At 44.4% G+C, this 21,695-nt stretch overlaps 1 protein-coding gene across 2 annotated transcripts; it reads left to right on the top strand.

Moving 5' to 3' along the window:
* The first annotated feature begins 6 nt into the window (after nt 1-6).
* Kars1 (lysyl-tRNA synthetase 1) lies at nt 7-21,199 on the top strand. 2 transcript variants are annotated; one of them, XM_038313106.2, is made up of 15 exons: nt 7-133; nt 3,336-3,515; nt 5,558-5,717; nt 7,323-7,488; nt 11,065-11,158; nt 11,506-11,692; nt 11,775-11,900; nt 14,708-14,827; nt 15,948-16,110; nt 16,212-16,385; nt 16,500-16,585; nt 16,998-17,083; nt 17,994-18,120; nt 19,698-19,841; nt 20,954-21,199. In XM_038313106.2, exons 2-15 carry the CDS (start codon nt 3,370-3,372, stop codon nt 21,047-21,049), a joined length of 1,875 nt encoding a protein of 624 aa, XP_038169034.1. In that variant the 5' UTR covers nt 7-133; nt 3,336-3,369; the 3' UTR covers nt 21,050-21,199. The 2 variants fall into 2 exon arrangements, with proteins under 2 accessions (XP_038169034.1, XP_038169035.1); XM_038313107.2 differs by lacking the exon at nt 3,336-3,515 and having other exon boundaries at nt 15-133.
* The last annotated feature ends 496 nt before the right edge of the window (nt 21,200-21,695 follow it).

The raw sequence follows: 21,695 nt of genomic DNA on the forward strand, positions 1-21,695 counted from the left end.
TCGGGCCTTGACCTGGAAGTTGTAGTTCTACGCTAGTCATTTCTTTTTTTCTTTAGGTCGGGCTGGTGGGGAAGATGGCCACGCTGCAGGAGAGTGAAGTAAAAGTGGATGGCGAGCCGAAACTAAGCAAGAAGTAAGTGTCGCTGACAGTCGTTAATGTCTCTGTCGCTGTGGTCCGATGGGAAGTACCTGGAGGCTTCCTCCCAAGGCGACTGAGCCAGGGGCCTCTCTGCTCTCTCCAGTAGGGAGCACATGTGGGGATGGAGGTGCGGCGCGCTGGAAACTACAGCCCCCGGAACGCCCTGGGGTCAGCCGTCCTGGCTGTGGGGGACGAGCGTTGCGGAGGGGAAGCCAGCGCAGATACTGGGAGGTGACAAGAAAGAAAAGTGAAACTTACTTTCCCTTGTCTTTTAAGAAATGCTTTTTTAAATTGAACCACTCCTCCAGTGAATAGGTTGGAAAATGGCTAAATGTCTTAACTTTTCAGAGAAGAACCTGTTGGGTCGGGTGTTCGGTTCACGCGGGTCCATGGAAGAAACAGGGTCAATCTAGGATGGTTTTTATTTTTAGCCTTTGCGGCCGCAGAGAAAGCTTCTAGTGAACTGACTGACTGTAACTTCTCAAAAGGCTTTTTATTGTTATACAATTACATGATAACAACTCAGGTTTCTGCATACCAAACCCTCTTATCTGAAGTTTCCCCAGAGAAAACGAGTGCCAAAGCAGTTCCCATTCCCAGGACATATGTTTTCCGTGCCCTCCACCAACCACGGTTTGCCTATTTGAACCTTTTAGGAAGCACTCAGATGAGCTAATGTTCCGGAATCAGGCCATCTTGCAAAGCTCTGTGGGATCTCCTGTTACAAGAACCTGCACCTTATATGTGAAAGGGGGTTCAATTCCTCAAACTGTTGCGCACCTACCCATATGCGTCACTCAAAGGATCTGAGACGAGTGAGCTAGTGGTCGTGTTCAGCGGGATGCACCAGGCTCCCCTTAGCGCTGCTGTTGTTTCTTTGTAAACCACGCCAGATCTGAGTGTGGGTGGATATGAACAGTTTAGATTAACCTCCCTTTAACTGGCTGATTATAGGGTCCCTAAGACTATACTTTGCTCTAATCCAGGGTTTCCTTATATGAACCATAGAACATGAGCAACGACTTGACTTTTCATAGGGCCTGGAAGAGCTACACAGTGCCCTCAGAAATGTAGGAAATAGTTTACACAGCTTTAGTTAGTGCACAGGCAATCCTCGTTGTTAGAAGCCCTGAGGGAAATACTAGAGTATTCTACTAAAAAAAACTGATTTTCCTTTTGTGTCTAGGGCTTCTGCTTTGGTGTAACATTAGAAGGATTAGGAAGGATTGTTAAGAGTAAATGGTGTGGCTCACACCTTTAATCCCAGCAGCTGGGGTGGCTGGGGGCTGGCGGGGTCTATGTGAGTTCAAGGCCAGTTCTGGTCTATCAAAGAGCCTAGTTCCAGGAACATGCAACCAAAAACTACAGAGAAAACCCTGTCTTGAAATTAAAAAAAAAAAATGATGTTTAAATTAATGGATTGCTAGCTCCCTAATGGGTTTGTCAAGAGTGAGAAAAGGAAGCTGGGTGGAGTTTATTAAATCATAGTTGACATTTGAGTAATCAATGAAAGTAGCTCAATTTTTGAGTAAATTAAGAAAGTCTCAGCTCCTTTTTTCCCCCCCCGAGACAGGGTTCTCTGTAGCTTTGGAGCCTATCCTGGAACTAGCTCTTGTAGACCAGGCTGGCCTCGAACTCACAACTCACTGAGATCCGCCTGCCCCTGGCCTCTTGGAATTCTTTTAATCCTGTGCTGGATTAAAGGCGTGTGCCACCACCGCCCGGCCTCCAGCTCCTTTCAGAGGACTTTTCTTCGCTCTTCTGAGCACATTGACCAGTTAAACACCTTGCTGGCAGTATACAAACTCTCTAATCCTCAGCAATATCTTTCAAGAGGAATATTATATGTAGAAGGAACGGCGGCTGTGTCCTGCCACCCGGCTAGCTTTGCCCAAAATAATTAGACGAAACTATATTCTTTTAAAACACTGCCTGGCCCATAGTTTTAGCCTCTTAAACCCATATTTAGTAATTTCTTTAACCCATATTTAGTAATCTGTGTAGCACCACGAGGTGTGGCTTACCCGGAGAGATCTTCAACCTGCGTCCACTTTTCAAATTTACCAACTGTTTATGTAAAAATGTGTGCTCCTAGGGGCTAAGAGGGTGACTGAATGGTAAAATATGCTGGCTTCCATGTAGGCTCTAATATAAAAGTATATGTTCCTCGTGTGCCTTCATAGCACAGATCTGAGTGACACCTATGTCAAAATCTGTGATCCTCAATTGTCTAGAATAAATCAGGTGGTTTGTTTGGGGGGGGGTGGGGTTCTGATTTGTTTTTGAGACAGGTTTTTTTTTCCTGTGTAGCCCTGGGGTATCCCTGGAACTGTGTGTAGAATAGGTTGACCTCGAACTCAAAGATCCACTTGCGCTTACACTACCACCTGGCAAATATAACCAGTTTTGATGTAGGTTCCTGAATTATCATGGGCTAAAATAAATTTTTGTGATTAACATTCCCTTCTTTTTCCTTAATTGTTCTTGGAATTTCTTAGTCTGAAATCTTTACTGAGGACTATTTTATGCCTGATAATGTCCTCAAAGTTAAAAACTAATGGGCTATCTCAAATCACTCATTCTCAAATTAAATATTTCTCTCCAAATGATTTTTAAACAGTAGCATGTGGTCCTGGTAGATCTCATGCCATCTAGTATTAATGATATGTAAACGTGGTGTTGTCTGAGGACCTAGCCTTTTTTCCTCTTTGTTCCTAAAACTCTACACTGGTCTCTTCTTTGACTTGGAGATGTTTTTGTGGTTATTTTATTTTCTGGGATGGGCTTTCATCGTATTTGCCCGGCTGTTCTCAACCTACTGGCTGTCTAAACTGTCAACCTGCTGGGACTGTCTAAAATTTGCATTTGATGTTTTCACCATCATCCAGTAGCCAGTATTCCACCCTGAGGGGAGAAACCACACTTCAGACCCCCACCTTTGCTTTCTATACAAATGTTGTGAGCATTTTTACATATAAGCTATTGATTGGCTTGCATTTGAGTTCTTAATCCAAGATAGAAGCTTTTTGGTTTCCACAGTCAGGACTGAGAACACTGCAGATGTTAGTCAGGAGGGACTGAAGTTCAGAGGGACACTGGATGTTAGTAGAAATCATGGCTCCCCTCCTCAGGAGTGCGGGTTGAGTGGCTGTGTACTGTTTGTCCCCTCTGACTACACATCTCTGTTTCCTGCTAGGTGGTGGTAATCATTAGTTCCAGGGTGTTCTACCATGTTGATGCAAGCTGCTGTCAGGCTTGTTAGGGGGTCCCTGCGCCAAACCTCGTGGGCAGAATGGGGTCGGAGGGACCTTCGACTGGGTCAACTTGCTCCTTTCACAACGCTCCGCAAGAACAAGCCACTTTCTGATAGAAGAAGGTTGGTGCTGTTACCTTCTTTATTGCTCTGGGAGCAGAGCCTTTCCTTTAGCATCTGTTAGCTGTCTAAGTCTTGGACAGGTTAAGAAAGCAGATCTCTATTACCCAAGTCAAGAATCCCTCCTAACTTTATAAGTTCAGAGTCCTCTCCTTGCAGTCTTTTCTCCTTTCTTTTTCATTTTTACTACTTTGACTGTTTTTTTTTTTTTGTTTATTGAGCCAGGGTTTTATTATGCAGACCAGGCTGTTCCTAAACTCACTGTGTAATGAAGGTTGGCCTTAAACTAAAGGTCTTCTTTTATTTCCCATGACAGGATTATAGGCATATGCTATGTTACCGCCTGGCTCCAAGGTGTTGTTCCCACCCCACCCCACCCCACCCCCAGACAGGGTTTCTCTGTAGCTTTTGGGACTGACGTGGAACTACCCAGCAAGTTTTTTTGTTTTGTTTTGTTTTGAATTCACTAAATTCATATTGGAAAAAAAGGATACAGCAGCAAAGAACAATGGTGCATATCTATGTAATCCTGGAACTCAGGAGGGAGGAGAGTTGCAGGTTCAAGTCTAGCCTGAACAATTTAGCAGTCCCATTTCAAAATAAAAAAGGAGCTTGGGGATGTTCAGTATTAGACCTAGCACACTTGGAGCACTGGGTTAAACCTCCAGTACTACGAAACAAACACAAGAAAGTGAAGGGTATATTTTAAAGTCAGATGCTGGGCAGTGTTGCATACACCTTTAATCCCAGCACTTAGGAGGCAGAGGCAGGCGGGTCTCTGAGTTTAAAACCAGCTGGTCTACAGAGGGAGTTCCAGGACAGCCAAAGCTCATACACAGAGAAACTGTGTCTAAAAAACAAAACAGCCAGACAGTATGCAAGCATGATTGACATGATTCAAAGAATGATCGATGAATTCTCTTTGACTAACGAAGATATTCTTGAGTATCAAATAAGTTTATTTTTCCTGGATTTAGATAGCAAGTTCAGATCATAAGGGTCACAGAGTTTGCCCCATTGTTTTGGTTTTTGAGTTTCACGTAACATGAAGTTTGGATGAGAGACTCAATCAGAAATACATCCAAATCTGTCTGGTTTCGGCCCTGGAAGCAGAATGTTATGTAGTGAAAGATACCCCAAATTCACTTTTGAGTGCTAACTAAACTCTGGGATTCGGTCATTTCAATATCTCAATCCATACAACTGGTGGTCTAATTTCCTTTTTCTACTGAGTCATTTGTTCAAGGCCACTCAAGTGGTTAGTGAGCACGAGGCAGTTTGACTACAAACAAACATGGTACAGCATTCACTGTATTATGCTGTGGTGTTATATTCTAGTGTTAAAGTCAGAGCAGTTTTATTGTTTTGTTTTGACCTGGGTCTCAGGCTGGCCTCAGATTCACTATGTAGCTGCAGATGACTTAAGCTTGTGATCTCCTGCCTCTACCTCCCAATACTGGGGTTCCAGATGTGCAGCATCACATCTGCTGTGCTAGGGATCAACCCAAAGCTTTGTGCATGCTGCTCAAGTACTTCTCCAACTGAGCCACATCCCAGCCTCCAGACCAGTCTGAGAGCTGTTCTGAGTGAGACATCTGAGGACCAGCTCTCTCCACAGCCTAACTCCTCTGGGAGAGCCTGGCCTGACTGGGTTGGAGGTGTTGCCTTATCACAGCCTTGTCTAGTACTGTAGGTACTTCATCTTCTTCCTGGGGAACCTCTGTTCCAGTACTAAACATAAGCTGGTACATGTGGTCCTCTTCGCCCTTGTGCGTCTTGGGTCTGGTTGGTTTTTGATGCCAAGCGGAGGCTAGAAATGACCTGTTGCATCTTTGTTCAAAGCTTAAGTTTTCTTTTTTGTCTTGTTCACATTTGAGTTTAGTGACTAACAGGTTACTGTTGGAATTATTTAGGGGTGTGGGGCCCAGCAGGACCATTTTCCACAGGCTGTCCATACTTTTGAAGAGTGGCAATGGAGCGTCTTCTGGGGGAGGGTCCTCCAGGCAGGCAGCTTTCATTGGGTGCCATCGTCATCTTCCCAACAGTGAACTAAAGAGACGCCTGAAAGCTGAGAAGAAAGTGGCAGAAAAAGAGGCCAAGCAGAAAGAACTCAGTGAGAAGCAGCTGAGCCAGGCTGCTGCTGCCGCCACCAACCACACTGTTGACAATGGCGTGGGTGCTGAGGAGGAGACTCTGGATCCAAACGTGAGTTCCCCTGGGCCACTGCTATGAATGGACACAGGAAAGCTTCTGAGAGGCCAAATGACTAACAAGACAGATAACTAGAACCACTGCCAATGGATTGGGGAGGGCAGTGTTCACTTTTTTATTTAGTTAAAGGCATGGGCCCTCAATTTTTAAAATTAAGTCCAAATAAATAATTTGGAGAGACCAATACTCCTGAGTAACTACTCAGTCTTCCTTGGAAGTAGCTGAGCCTGTAGCAACATCAGAGGAGGTATCTTCCCTCAGGATAGACTAGAGCTTATGTTGGCAAACGGGTTCCACCTGTCACATCTACCTCTCTGCTCTCCCATTTCATGCGCCCTTCCTGGTTTTATACATAACCACAGTCGTGCCCATTTGTGACACTCTGAGGCTAATTTTTACTATTAACAGTAGAGTTGGGGGACTGGAGGGGTGGCTCAGTGGTTAAGAGCTCTGGCTACTCTTCCAGGGGACCTGAATTCAATTCCCAGCACCCACATGGAATTCACAACTGTCTGTAACTCCAGTAGTTTGGAGAGTGGCATGAGCAGCTGGAGAGATGGCTCCGTGGTTTGAAGTGTACACTGTTGTCCCAGAGGATACACATCGGGATGCTTACCACCACCTATTGCTCCATCCAACTCCAGAGGATCCCACTTGCTCCTTGGCTTCCATGGGCAGCTGCATGCATATGACATACCCCCACTCAGACACATACATACACATGATTAAAAATAAATCTTGTAGGAGGCTGGAGAGATGGCTTAGCTGTTAAGACAACTGGCTGTTCTTTCAGCAGTCCTGAGTTCAATTCCCAGCACCCACATGGTGTCATAACCATCTCTAGTGGGATCTGATGTCCTCTTCTGGCATAAAGTTGTACATGCAGGTAAAGCGCTCATACATTAAAAAAAAAAAATCTTCTAAAAGAAGATTGCCAACCCCTGTGGTAGAATACTCCATATCTGTATCATGCGATTCCCTGAGCCTGCCTGAGGGAAGAGTCTAACGTGTAGCCAGAAGAGTTAGTTAAGAGGCGACTCTTAACTAACTTTCTAATGCAGTCCCTTTTATTAGTTAGTTTAGATGAACTCCACTTTTTTTCATTCTGTTGAATCTAGGATTTTGAATTCTTTGTGTGGCTCTACATATTTTTCATACAAATATCATTCTATAGGCAGAACTGTTTCAAGCATGCAAAGGGCTTCGTTAGTGTTATGACTGTACCCCGTGCAGGCTCCTGTGTCCTCTTAGTCCCCAGATGGTGCTGCTGGTTTAGGAGACGGAGCCTACTGGAGGAGGTGGTCGCTGGTGGTGGGTCTTAGTGGTTTATGGCTCGGCCCCATTCATCCCCGCCTGCTTGTCTGTCTTGCCTGATCTATAGAGATGAAGTTGTCCGTAAGTCTTTGATGGTCTGAACAAGCTTCTCCAGCTACCATGCTATCTCTGCCTAACAGTATCCTCTTAAACGAGAATAGCTCTTCCTTCCTCCTCCAAGTTGTTCTGTAAGGTATTCTGCACAGGGACAAGGAAAGTCACGAGTACAGCGCTCTGCAAGAGACACCACAACCTGACACGTTCCGCTTCTACTTTTTTTAACAGCAATACTACAAGATCCGTAGTCAAGCAGTCCAGCAGCTGAAGGTCAGTGGGGAGGACCCATACCCACACAAGTTCCATGTGGACATCTCCCTGACTCAGTTCATCCAAGAATACAGTCACCTGCAGCCCGGGGACCACCTAACTGATATCACCTTAAAAGTGGCAGGTAGGAAGGTCCCCTGACAGTTCCTTGCCGTTCTCACCTCACGGCAGGCAGACTTCTTTGCCGACACAGAGGAGGACCTGGGTTGGTCTTGGTTTGGTTTTATTTTTGGGGTTTGTTGTTTTTCTTATTGTTTTATTATGTATGCAGTATTCTCTCTGCATGTATGCCTGCAGACCAGAAGAGGGTACATGTAGTTGCTGGGAATTGAACTCAGGACCTCTGGAAGAGCAGGCAGTGCTCTTAACCTCCGAGCCATCTCTCCAGCCCCCTCCTTTTGTTTTTTTGATTCAGGATCTTGTATACCTTAGACTGTCCTCAAACTTGAGATCCCCTCTGCCCTATCCCCAGTTGGTGCTGAAGCTGCTTTGCTAGAGACAGTAGCTTTATTATCTACTCACAGAAAGAGCAGCCCTGAGACGTGGGCCACAGTCTAGCTAAGGCACTGCTCCTGTGAAGGGGTGTTCTCTGGAATCCACTAGAAGAATTTTCTTTCCTTCCCCAAACCGTGGACCCAGTCATTTCATTTCATTTTTTTGTCTCTACTCTTAGACATTTATTTCTAGAACGTTATCTATGGATTTGTGAGGTTTTTAAATGTTTTTTTCTTGTCTTCCCCCCAAAAATAGTAAAACTACTAATTGGGGGAAATGCGCGACATTCACAGAAAATAAAGAGGAAAAAAGTTACCCATTATCTTATTGTGTAAGAACGTTTGCAATACATAAATGTCAAAAGCCTGTTAATTTTCCAAGTGTGTGTATGTCCATCCATGTATTCAATTCATGTGTGCACATACTTGTAGAGGTCAGAGGACAGTTTCCAGTGTCATTCCTTAGGCTCAGGTGCCATCCACATTTTTATTGAGATGAGGCCTCGCAAGGGCTTAAAGCTTGAGTAGGCTAAGCTGACTGGCTGGCTATCCAGAAAGCTCCAGGGATACTCCTGAATCTGCCTCCTCAGTACTGGGGTTACAAGTCAGTGCCACACCTAGTATTTTTTAAATTAGTTTTTAAGAGTTATCTTAAAATATGTGTGCCCGTGCCCAGAAGGTGTCAGATCCCCTGCAGCTAAGATGCAGGCAGTTGTGAGCCAACACTATGGGTGCTGAGAGCTGAACTCGGGTCCTCTGAGAGAGCTTGAATCTTGTTAACTGCTGGGCCTTCTCTCTGGCGTGCCCTTCCTTCCTCTGCTGTGATCTCTAAACATTGAATTCAGGTCCTCATGCTTGTCATCTAAGCTTTCTGTCTCTTTAGCTTCTGATATTAACTTTTGGTTTTTGAAACGGGGTCTCATGTAGCTCAGGCTAGTTTTGAACTCATGCCAAGTGTGGGGATTACAAATGTCACTACCATACCCACCAAAAAATTTTTTGATGTTATGTGAATGTGCTTTTAGACAAAGGATTTTCAGATTGTTTAGTTTTTACATTTATTTTATAGTTATGAGTGTTTTGCCTGCATGTATGTGTGAGCACTGTGTGCATGCCTGGTGCCTGCAGAGGTCAGAAGAGGGAGTCAGTTCACCTGGAACTGGAGTTACAGATGGTTGTAAACCACCGTGCATGTGCTGGGAACCAAGCCCAGGGCCTCTGGAAGAGCACAGGTGTTCTGAATGCTGATCCACCTCTCCAGCATCCTCCCTGTATTCACCCCCTTTTTAGTTCACGGATTTTTCTTAGATATAATTTTTTGTTTTTTGCTTCTTGCTTTGGATTTCTTTTAAGACGCTTATTTGAAGATGGTAGATTGTCAGTTCTTTAAAATAATTGTGATTATTAGATCCTTTTTATCTTTTTTTAAAATATATTTCTTTCATTTCATGTGTGTGAGAATGCAGCAGTACTCGTGGAGTTGGAGAATGCGTTTCTGGAGTCTGTTCTGAGACGGGGCCTCTTGCTTCCCTCACTGCACTGTGTGCTCCAAGCTGGCTGGCCGCTGCTTCTTCCTCTTCTCCTACTCCTTCTTTCTACCTCTGTTGCCTCCCATGGGCCACCAAATCCTGCTTTTTTTATGTGAGATCCTGGGATCATATCACCATCTTTGTCTAATAAAATTCATCTCACTGCCTTAGCATGCTGAGGTATCTCCCCAGCCCAACTAATGTTTCTTTGTTGCTTAATTTTTTTTTAATTTATTATGTACACCTGCAGGCCAGAAGAGGGCACCAGATCTCATAGATGGTAGTGAGCCACCATGTGGTTGCTGGGAATTGAACTCAGGACCTCTGGAAGAACAGCCAGTGCTCTTAACCTCGAGCCATTTCTCCAGCCCCTTTTGCTTATTTTTTTATGTGAAATTCATCCTATATTTGTTTGTTTCTTTTTGAGACAAGGTCTTCTGTAGCTCAGGTTGGTGTTGAACTTACTATGTAGTCTGAGATGACCTTGAACTCCTGACCCTGTTGCCACTGCCTAGAGTTACACAGGCAAGTGCCACCACACCTGGTTTATGTGGTGCTGGGTGGGGGCTGAATTAATAAGCTTTGTGGTTGGAAGGCAAACAGTCTACCCTCGGAGCTACATACCCAGTCCTCATTTTCTGGTATGTTTAAAGGAAGATTGGTTTCATTCCCAACTTCATTGTACTTTCTGGTTTCTGTGAAGTGTTCGTAAACATAGTAGCTGGTTACAGTTCTGGGATTTCTTAGGTTTTTTTCCTCTTCCTTGCTTTATAGTGCCCTGTCTGGTCTCGTCCTGCAAAGGAACCTGCATGTTGAGCTTAGAGAGATTCGTGGGCTTCTTGTCTCATCCCGTCTGGGTCTTCTTGATGCAGCCCTCACTTGTATGGGAACAGGTGCATCCTCTCCCTGTCTCTGCTGCCGTCCTCCACCTACTCCAGAGTGTCCACATTCTCCAGTGGACACTGGCCTTTCGGTCATTCTTCAGCTCTCAGATCATCAGATGCCCATTTCTCACTTCCCACTGATTTTTCCCCTATATGGAGGTCTTACCATTGCTTATATTATAAGGTTCTTAGGAATATCTTCTTGACTTGGGATTTTGTTTTTGTTTTGTTTTGTTTTGTTGATGGGGGGACAAGGTCTCACTACGCAGTCCTGCCTCTACCTCCCGAGCGCTGGGACTGAAGGAGTGTGCTGCTGTGCCTGGCCTTCCCCACATATACTTTTATTAATAGGTTTGATTAGCCTACCCAATCATACATTTATTTGTTTGTTGTTTGTGGTTTACCAAGGCAGAATTTCTCTAACAGCTCTAGCTGTTCTAGAACTCACTCTGTAGCCCAGACTGACCATGAACTCACAGAGATCCACCTGCCTCTGCCTCATGAGTGCTGGGATTAAAGGCCTGCACCACCACTGCTCTGTTTTAATTTTTATGTAAAGATTGAGGAAAAACCCCAACCCTGTGCTGTCACTACCACTGCCATCATCCAAGGATCCACTGACCCTCTTGTTACAGTGAGTTCTTCCTGTGCAGTCTTGACTGTTTAATGAAAATCACTGACTTGACAGAGGCCATGGACCTCGGGCCACACTCAGATTGTTGTGGTTTTGTGTTGCTCAGAGAGCTTAAAGGGTTTCTCATTCTGTCAGTGTCTTTGCTATTTTTTTTCCTAGGTCGGATCCATGCCAAGAGAGCCTCTGGGGGAAAGCTCATTTTCTATGACCTTCGAGGAGAGGGGGTCAAGTTACAAGTCATGGCCAACTCCAGGTACATAGAAATAACCAGTTAAAGATCCAGGGTCATACCCCAGAGTAACAGAGGGCCGGCTGAAGACACAGCTGGTGTGGTCCTCCTTTCCCATTGCTGTTTAGAGTTAGGGTAGCAGTGAGTAGAACATGGTTGGGTACGGTTGCATTGGCAGTGGAAAGGCCTAGAGATGAGTGACTGGTCTTACTTACAAGACAGTAAGCATAAAAGGGATCCAGCAGTTGACCCTGAAGCGGGGCTCACGCTTGCTGGGCTCATGGAAGCTGTTGGTGAAGGTTTCCTGAGTAAGCCAGTAGTCTGCATTAATTTGAAGAACTGTACATTCAGTTACTTTTCCTTCTACTCAGGAATTATAAATCAGAGGAAGAATTTGTTCGTATCAATAACAAACTGCGCCGGGGAGATATAATTGGAGTTCAGGGGAATCCTGGGAAAACCAAGAAGGGTGAGCTGAGCATCATCCCCTCTGAAATCACACTCTTGTCCCCCTGCTTACACATGCTGCCTCATCTTCACTTTGGCCTCAAAGACAAGGTAAGTTGTGGAGCTGTGTGAGCTGGTCCCTAGGATGCCTGCCATCACATAGACTGATTTCTGACTGCTGCCTCTGCTCTAGGAGACAAGGTATCGCCAGAGATACTTGGACTTGATACTGAACGACTTTGTGAGGCAGAAATTTATCGTCCGCTCTAAGATCATCACATATATAAGAAGTTTCTTGGATGAGCTGGGATTCCTAGAGGTGACCAAGGGCCGAGGGTTTTATCTGGAATGGTGCCTGTCTTGCTATGCTTGTCTCTCACTGTCCACAGCATGTCCTCCACTGTCCTGCATGCGTAAGGAAACACCCCCTTGTCGAGTACCTTTGTTCCATCTTGTTTAGTGCTCATTAGGAAAGCAGTGCACCACCCGTGTGTAGTGATGCCATTTTCTTTAACAGTAGTCTTTAGAGGCCAGGTATGATGACACACACCCTTAATCCAAGCACTTAGGAGGCATAGTCAGGCAGATTTCTGTGAGTTCAAGGCCATCCAGGGATACATAGTGAGTGATATTTGTCTCAGCCCAATCCCTGACCCCCTAAAATTCTTTAGAGGCTAGGCATGGTAGTGTCCACCTTTAATTCTAGCATGGGAGCCAGAGGCAGGCTGATCTCTGTGAGTTCAAGTATACATAGTGACCTCCAGGCCAGCCAAGGCTACATAGTATGAAAAAATGCAAGTACTTGTAATATACAGATTCAGGTAAGAAATAAATAAATACAAACAAAACTGAAATCACTCTGCATTTTTACCTGACTTACTTTCCTAAATTAGAGTTTGATATATGCCCTCCCTCACTGTTTACTGGGTATATGCACATACATATACTATATGCATATGTAGCACAAATAATAAAAACCCAGAGACAGATATTGGGGTTCAGGCTGAAGATCAGAAAAGCAAAACAGGCCTGGTCTACAAGTTCCAGGTCAGGCTCCAGAGCTACAGAGAAACCCTGTCTCGAAAAACCAAAAAGAAAAGAAAAGCAAAACAGCCAAGTCATGAGAAAAGTCTCACCTCTACCAAGGCTGGGCAGCTGCAGCCTGAGCCTCTGTCTCCACCCATTTTGTATTCCCTTCTAGTGCTGGGATTAAAGGCATGCGGCTCCCTAGTACTGAAACTAAATGTGTGCAGCAGCACCACCTGGATCTGTTTCTGCATTGATCTTGTGTAGCCTGGGTGGCCTTGAACTCAGATCTATCTTTCTCTGTCTCCCAAATCCTGAGGTTAAAGGCATATGATACCATTGCATGGCCTCTATACTGCCCCTTTTTTGGTTTTTGTTTGTTTTGTTTTGTTGTTGTTGTTTTTGGGGGTTTTTTTGTTTTGTTTTTTGGGGTTTTTTTTGCATTCTGGGGTCACATGGATATTTTGGTTTTTGTCATTCTGTTGTGGTGTGTATGTTTGTGTGCCTGTGTGTTTGTATGCTCATGTGTATGCAGGTGCATGCATCTAAGTGCAAAGGATAGAGGAGGATGCCCAGTATCCTCTATAACCCTTGACCTATTTTTTTGTTTTTGTTTTTTAATTGTATTGTGTGTATGTGCGTGTGAGTGCCATGGCCTTTCAGTACCTTTGGAGGCCAGAAGATTGAGATCCCATAGAGTGCAGTTACAGCTGGTTGTGAGCTACCTGAGTTGGGTCCTCAGCAAGAGCAATATGTGCTGTTGATCGCTGAGTGTCTCTCCAATCCTCTACTGCTTTTTTTTAATTATTATTATATATACAGTATTCTGCCTGCATGTATGACTGCTGCCAGAAGAGGGCACCAGAACTCATTATAGAGGGTTGTGAGCCACCATGTTGGTGCTGGGCATTGAACTCAGGACCTCTGGAAGAGCATCCAGTGCTGTAAACCTCTGAGCTATCTTTCTAGTCCCCTCCATGCTTCCCCCCACTGCTTATTAAAGAACATATTTGTTTCCTGAATTAATAATTTGAATTATTTCTGGTTCTCTTTTGTAATGTTTAGTGAATTTCATACATGTGGGCTAATACTTTTTAATTTGGATTTTTTAAAATTTATTTATTTGCTGGCCTTGAACTCAAAGAGATCTGACTGCTTCTGCCTTCTGAGTACTGGGATTAAAGGCAAGTGCCACCATACCTGGCATATGTGTGAATGTGTGTAAACATAGAATAAAAGTTAAAAGATTTAAATAGTAAATACTGTAAATGTCTTAGGTAACGTTCTGTTGCTATGAGGAAACACTATGGCCAAGGTAACTCTCATAAAAGAAGTGTTTACTTGGTGGCTTGCTTACAGTTTCAGAGGGTTGGTCCAATATCATGGCAGGAAGCTGGCAGCAGACAGGCAGTCTGACTTTGGGCTGAGAATTTACACCCTGGTCTACAATTGCAGGTAGACACAGACAGAAAGACAGACACTGGGCCTGGCGTAGACTTCTGAAACCCAAAACCCACCCCCGTGACACACTTTCCAACAAGGCCACACCTACTCCAACAGGAAGGACTACAACTCAGTTCTTCCCAAACAGTCCCACCTGCTGGGACCAACATTTAGATATATGAGGCTGTGGGAGCCATTCTCATTCAGACGGCCACAGTGAATTAAACCTGAAATTTGCAGCATCCACTTAGACGTCCCTTTAAACTTGTCAGCATTTACAGTCCTGCTGTGTTGTTGTTGTTGTTTTCTTTTGTTGTTTGTTGTGTTTTTTTCAAGACAGGGTTTCTCTGTGTAGCCCTGGCTGTCCTCTGGAACTAGCTCTAGACCAGGCTGACCTCCAACGAACAGATCCACCTGCTCCCAACTCCTGGGTATTGCAATTAAAGGCGTGCTCCACAACCGCCCAGCATAAGTACTGTGTTATTAATATAGATAGAGATGCAGTTCTAGGAAATCAAACGATCTGTTCTTCGCCAAGCACTTATATAACAAAGTTTTACTTTTGGTATATGACAGGCCTAGACTATGTTAAATGCAAAGAATGAACTGTCCTCAAACTTTGGTTATCTGAGCATTGTTTCTTTCTGTCTGTTTTAGATTGAAACTCCGATGATGAACATCATTCCAGGGGGAGCTGTGGCCAAGCCTTTTATCACCTATCACAATGAGCTGGACATGAACTTGTATATGAGAATTGCTCCAGAACTCTACCATAAGGTAGTCAATAATCACACACCCATTTCCTTCAAATTGCAGAAGGCCAGGAGAATCACTGGCTAGTCTAGTACAATCAGAAATAAGGAACATCAGAGACAGAACAGCCAGGATAGTGTTCTAGTTCTTCAGGTTTGTTGATTGTGGTTCTTGTAGAGTTTCCTTGTAAACAGCCGAGGATTGAAGGCATTATACAAGTGTACACATATTCTCCTTCAGTTCTAAAAGCTTTAACTTCAGCCTCCCTTGGATTAGGTCTAATTTTAGTCTTGTTTTGTTTTGTTTTTCTTCTTCAAAAACTTTACTACTGGCAAGGCATGGTGGCAAACACCTTTAATGCCAGCACTTGGGAGGCAGAGGCAGGCAGATGTGAGTTTGAAGCCAGTCTGGTCTATATAAGTGAATTCTAGGCCAGCCAAGACTACTCAGTGAGACCATATCTCAGAAGGAAAAATATATATCTCTACACACATACAGACCCTGCTGGACCAGGTTCTCCCTTCTCCCTCCCACTGGTTTCCGTAGTCACTAATAAATGATCACTCAGAGGCTCAATATTAATTATAATTGATTGACCAATGACTCAAGCTTCTACTGGCTAGGTCTACATATAAGTTAAGCCATTTCTAATAACCTGTATATTGCCTCGTGCCCCATGTCATACTGGTGATGATGCTCTGGCATCTTCCTCTTCCGGAAACTGCTGGTATCCCCCTGACTCCACCTTTTCTCTCCCTGTATCCGTGCTTGTGTTTACCACCTAGCTCTATTCTGCCCTGCCATGGGCCAAATCGACTTCTTTATTAACCAATGGCAATAAAACATACTCTTCTTTCACATGTCACTAGTATGTCTGGTAGGTGGAGCAGGGTCACTTGCCTGTAACACAACCCAGAAGAGGCTTTGGAGCAACTCAGATCATCAAATTAGAAATAACAAAAACATAGGAAGAGACTCAGGAGTCCTGCACCACCAAGTAAAACCAAAATGATGTCTGCTACAGGAGTCTAAAGACAGCGGGGTATTGTTTGGAATAAGAGCATACCTACCTTGTGAAAGCCAGTTAGGGCATAGGAGCTTACGGGACTGTTAGCACATGACTGTGGCCCTGTGTTTTTGGTAGATGCTGGTGGTTGGTGGCATTGACCGGGTTTATGAAATCGGGCGCCAATTCCGGAATGAAGGAATCGATTTGACTCACAATCCTGAGTTCACCACCTGTGAGTTTTACATGGCCTATGCAGACTATCACGACCTCATGGAGATCACAGAGAAGATGCTGTCAGGTGAGTCCTACTGTCCACAGCTCAGGTCTGAGAGACTGACATACTGCTTTCAGAAGAGAGCATCCCTTTCTCACTCCTGAGATGCTTGCTTTTTCTCCCAGGGATGGTGAAAAGCATTACAGGCAGTTACAAGATCACCTACCATCCAGACGGGCCAGAAGGCCAAGCCTTTGAGATTGACTTCACTCCACCCTTCCGAAGAATCAGCATGGTAGAAGAGCTTGAGAGAGCCCTGGGTGTAAAACTGCCAGAAACCAGCCTCTTTGAAACTGAAGGTAAAATACAACACTCCTTTCTGTCAGAGCTAAAATGTCTCGTTTTGTATTTATAGAAACTTTACCTAGACCACAGTGATGTTCCCTGTCCTAACTTGTACATTTCTGTCACAGAAACTCGAAAAATTCTTGATGATATTTGTGTAGCAAAAGCTGTTGAATGCCCCCCACCTCGGACCACAGCCAGGCTCCTGGATAAGGTAAGACGTCACACTTGTGTTCATCCAGTGCTGAGCCCTAGGAAGTGGGTCCCACTGAGGAGAATGCTTTCCTTCAGCTTCACAGGAAAACCTTACAGAGGAACGGGCAGATTAACAAACTTTGAACTGGGGTTCCGAAATGGACCTCAGTGGTGAAGAACTCACCTAGCAAGTCAAGGCCTGGGAAGGAGTGGTTCAATCCCAAGCCCCATGAAATATAAGCAGAAAGAAACTTTGAACTATAATATGCTCTGTGCCAAATAGTTCGTGTATATTTTCTTAGTTAATACTGTGTCCTCTGAAAAGGCTACAAGATGAGCCCCTGTGCGTGGGAGCTAAGGCCTCCTCTTGGGGTGGGACCATCAGTGATATTCAGAAGCCATATCTAGTTCTGCTTTGTTTTCTCACCAAGCTTGTTGGAGAGTTCCTTGAAGTGACATGCATCAATCCTACATTCATCTGCGATCACCCACAGATTATGAGCCCTCTGGCCAAATGGTAAGATGTAGCTTGTTGCTACATTAAAAACCCTTCGAGTAAGACTGGGGCCGCTGGAGCTGTACTATACAGAGGAGCATTTAGTTAGCTCTTAAGTTCAGTCTTCATACTGCTTTTCACGAAAGCAGGCTAATGGTGTGAAGTGACAGTTTTGATGCTCTGCATTGACTCAGTGGTCTTTCTGTGCAATAACTTGGTTAGGAATTCTGCCAGGGCCTCTTCATGATTTCTCTGGCAGTAGTCCTGCTTTGGTCTGCATGGTGGTAGGGTTCCTGTAAAAACCCGAAATGGTCCTGTAAAATCCCGATGGTTCTGTAGTAGCCCAGGAGCTACAGGACCGGTATGCAAGCTGGAAACTAAGCTGGAGACTTAAAAACATACAGAGACACGGACACGGGTCATTTTTGATACAAGAATACCAATGCCTCCTTTATTGTGCTCAGGGGCAACTTATATAGGGATCCTTAGCCACGCCCAGCTCTCGGGCTCTTTCAGCTACAGACTCATCAGCCTGCCATTAGGGTCTCAGAGCAGCTGCAAGTGTGGTCTCAGACTCAGTTCACTCCAGCAGTCAAAGGGTCTGAGAAAGTCAAGAGGCCAGGGATCTATAGCTCCCAACAGGTTCCCAAGGCAGGCATTCCAAAAGAACAAGCCTCAACAAGCAAACATGCTAGACTTTTGCTGGTATCTCCTTGACCAAAGCAGGTGGACAGCCTAGAGTATGAGAGCAAAGAGAAGGGCATGAAGCAGTCAACTCCGTGCTTGTGAATATAATTGAATCTTCTGGTCTCTCAGTGCTCTGGTTCCAGTGACTGGTGCTGAGCATCAACGAGGCTTCAGGTCTCAATTTTTCAGCCAGGTGCATTCTGAGAATCCTGAATAGTCATCCTCTGTGGTCTCATGTTCCCAGGCACCGCTCCAAAGAAGGTCTAACTGAGCGCTTTGAGCTGTTTGTCATGAAGAAGGAAATCTGCAATGCCTACACTGAGCTGAATGACCCCATGCGGCAGCGGCAGCTGTTTGAGGAACAGGCCAAGGTAAGGGAGGAGAGTGAGCAATGGCGTTACTTCACCACTGAGTTCACTCTCCAGGAAGACCTGGCCTTAATCCTGTTTGTGAACACTTGGTTGGCATTTTAACCAAAGCTAAAAAGGCTTTTAAATTTTTTTATTTTGTTTTATGTATATGGGTGGTTTTCCAGCATGTGTATCAGTATACCACGTGCTTACAGAGATCAAGGAAGGCAGAAAAGGGAACTGGATCCCCCAAGACTGGAGTTACCGATGGTTGCGAGCCACTGTGTGGGTGCTGGGAATTGAACCTGGGTCCTCTGGAAGAGCATCTCTTAACCACTGAGCTATTTCTCCATAAATGGGCTTTTGTGGGAGGAAGTTGCATTTAAAGTAAAGCTCTTTGTTTTTGAGACACTATCGAGTTTCCAAGGCCACCCTTGAATTTCTTGATCCTCTTGTTTCTACCTCTGAGGGCTGGGATTAGGGCGACACTACCACACCCAGCTGAGACTCGGGCTTTGATCTTACAATGTGTAAAATGAATTTAAGATCACCTCTATTTATTTAGCAAGAACATACTTTTTCTTAGACTATACCTCTTTTTTGCAATGGTGTGGTGATTTTTGTTTTTTTTTGTTTGTTTGTTTGTTTGTTTGAAACAGTTTCTCTATGAAATCTTTGCTGTCCTGGAACTCTGTCTGTAGACCAAGCTGGTTTTGAAACTCAGAGCAGTCCCCCTGCCTCTGCCTCCCAAGTACTGGGACTAAAAGTGTGCGCCACCACATGTGACATAGATTGCACCTTTATTGATGTGGTCTGAGGATGTGCAACACATAAAGATCTAAGGAAGGCAGTGCCAAAGCTGCCTTTACTGCCTCTGCTTCTGGTTCTTTAGTATCGTCTATAGTAGCTGAGAACTCATCTGTTTGGAGTCTCAAATCCCCAAGCAGAAAAAACATTTTTGTTCAGAGAAATTTGCCTACATTCTGAGATCAAAAAAGGAAAATTTAATTGCTGCATTCTATTTGATAAAATAATGAGGGATACCTGCTCCCCTGATAGGTTTTGAGGACAACGATCTCAGTGTTTCCCCCTGACTGGCCTGAATTTAGTTTTGTGAACCAGACCAGCGTCCAGCTCTTGTCAGTCCTCCTGCCTCGGCCTTCCAAGTGCTGGAACTACAGCTATGTACAATCACATTCAACTTACTTAAAAAGGGTTTCATAGGTTTGTCAGTCCTAACCTCCAGGTCTCTGGGAGAAATAGCTAAATCCTAGAGTGACTGGGAAGCCATTTCCTAGCAAGTCTTGAATGTCAGGAACATCTTTGGGACTTCTTTTGAAAGTTTTCATGTGTGTGTGGGTCCTGAGATGACCTAGAATGACAGCTCTCAACCTGTGAGTCACAACCTCTTTGGGGGTCACATATCAGATATTTACATTGTAATTCATACAGCAAAATTACAGTTATGAAGTAGCAATGAAAATAATCTTATGGTTGGGGGTCAGCACAACTGAAGAACTGTATTAAAGGGTCCCAGCATCAGGAAGGTTGGAACCACTGAAGTAGAAGATTATTACATCAGACTCCATTTATTCTAGGCCAAGGCTGCTGGTGATGATGAAGCCATGTTCATAGATGAGAACTTCTGTACTGCCCTGGAATATGGGCTGCCCCCAACAGCTGGCTGGGGTATGGGCATTGATCGAGTCACCATGTTTCTCACGGATTCCAACAATATCAAGGTACGCACAAACTTCTCAGTACACACTTCCCTGAACGCCACTGCACTGTAGATATCAGGGAGGGTCTGGAAATAAAGGATTGCTGAAGAAGTTCATGCCCCTGCACAGTGGAAGACTAAAGGGCATCTGACCTTCCAGGATTGTGGTTTTTCCTGCTTGAGACAAGAGGAATACTAAATTTGCTTCTTCTTTAATAGCCAGGGAAATGCTAAGTCCTCTCAATTATATTGCCTCATGTCAGTCAATTCTGTAAGGGGTATAAACTTTTTATTTTTTTATTGTATTTTATAGAGAAGGAAGTCCATTTGTTACTCATTATTGTTCCTGTTTTTGAGACAGGGTCTCAGGTAGCTAGGCTCATCTACGTTCAGTCACATGGCTCGATACCTCATCTCTCAATACTGCCCATCCTGCTTCCTCTGTGCTGACTGGCAACTCTCACACTCCTAGATTCCTTCTTACTACTTCTCTCTGCCTGGAAGTCCTGCCTATACCTCCTGCCTTGCTATTAGCTTTTTATTACACCAATCACAGCAATACACTTTGTAGTTTGCAGTGTCCTTGAACTCCTGTTATGCCCGCCTCTACCACCAGAATTGATTATATTGATGTGTGCCTAGAAGAAAGTTCACTTTTTAAAAATGAATTTTAAAAATTTATACATATGACTGTTTTGCACCACAAACATACTTTGTGCCAGCAGAGGCCAATTGTCAAATCCCCTAAAACGAGTTACACATGACTGTGAGCTACCATGTAACTGCTCAGAAGCAAGTCTCGGTCCTCTGCAAGAGCCGCAAGTGCTCTTAACTGTTGGGCCATCCCTAGCTGAAACTCAATTTTACTAGAACCTGTGTTGATTCATTCTTTTGACATGGAGGTTTTGTGCAGGCGTTTTGGCTAAGGTGTGCAGATCTATAGATTGGTTGGTGGTTTGGTTAGTGTTTGTTTATTTGAGGCAGGGTTCTGGAACTCAGTCTGTAGACCAGGCTGCCCTCAAACTCACAGACATCCATCCGCCTGCCTCTGCCTGTGCTGTGGTTAAGGACTTGTGCCACTAAACCAAGTTCATGGTGCTTCTTAATTCCAAAGTATGTTTTCCTCTTCTATAGGAAGTACTTCTGTTTCCCGCCATGAAGCCTGAAGACAAGAAGGAGACTGCAGCAGCCACTGAGACCCTAGAAAGCACAGCTGGGCCCTCTGTCTAGAAGATAAATGCGACTCTGGCTTCTCTGCTCTCAGGGTTCATGTGTGTTGCCACCCATCTGGCCACCAAAGTCCAACCACCAGAAGAGAGAAGAATTAAAAAATTTCTTTTTATTGCTTGTTACCAAATAAAACATTTCTCTCTTTACCTATGTAATGTTACATTTTTCCCCCAGACAACTGGTCTAATGAATGTTTAGAATTCTGTCATTGTAAATTTGTTTTGTTTGGTTGGTTTTAGTTTTTCGGGACAGCATTTCTCTGTGTGAGAACTCTGCCTGTTGTGGAACTCACTTTGTAGACCAGGTTGACTACAACTCATAAAGATCTACCTGCCTCTGCCCCCGAGTGCTGGGATTAAAGGCATTCACCATCACCGCCTGGCTTGTAATTTTTTTTAAACTTAATTTTATTTTTAATTGTGTGTGTTTGTGTGCTATAGTACAGGTGCCCCTTGAGGCCAGGTGATGGATCCCCTGGAGCTAAAGTTGCAGTCAGTTGTGAGCTGTCCAACATTGATTCTGAGAACCAAAGTCCAGTTCTGCAAGAACAAAATGTGCTCTTTACTCTGAGCCGACTTTCCAATTATATTTATGTCAGTTCAATACTAGGCATTGTTCTGAACTATTGGAAACACAGCAGTGAACA

This window comes from Arvicola amphibius, chromosome 15 (assembly GCF_903992535.2).
Source record: "Arvicola amphibius chromosome 15, mArvAmp1.2, whole genome shotgun sequence".
NCBI classification, from domain to species: Eukaryota; Metazoa; Chordata; class Mammalia; order Rodentia; family Cricetidae; genus Arvicola; species Arvicola amphibius.

What these genes read in the sequence shown, in the direction of transcription:
- Kars1 (XM_038313106.2), top strand. Translation starts at nt 3,370, where the DNA reads ATGTTGATGCAAGCTGCTGTCAGGCTTGTTAGGGGGTCCCTGCGCCAA. An exon ending in CTCCAGAACTCTACCATAAG is followed by an intron (nt 14,828 to 15,947) that starts GTAGTCAATAAT and finishes TGTTTTTGGTAG; the next exon opens with ATGCTGGTGGTTGGTGGCAT. An exon ending in CGGATTCCAACAATATCAAG is followed by an intron (nt 19,842 to 20,953) that starts GTACGCACAAAC and finishes CCTCTTCTATAG; the next exon opens with GAAGTACTTCTGTTTCCCGC.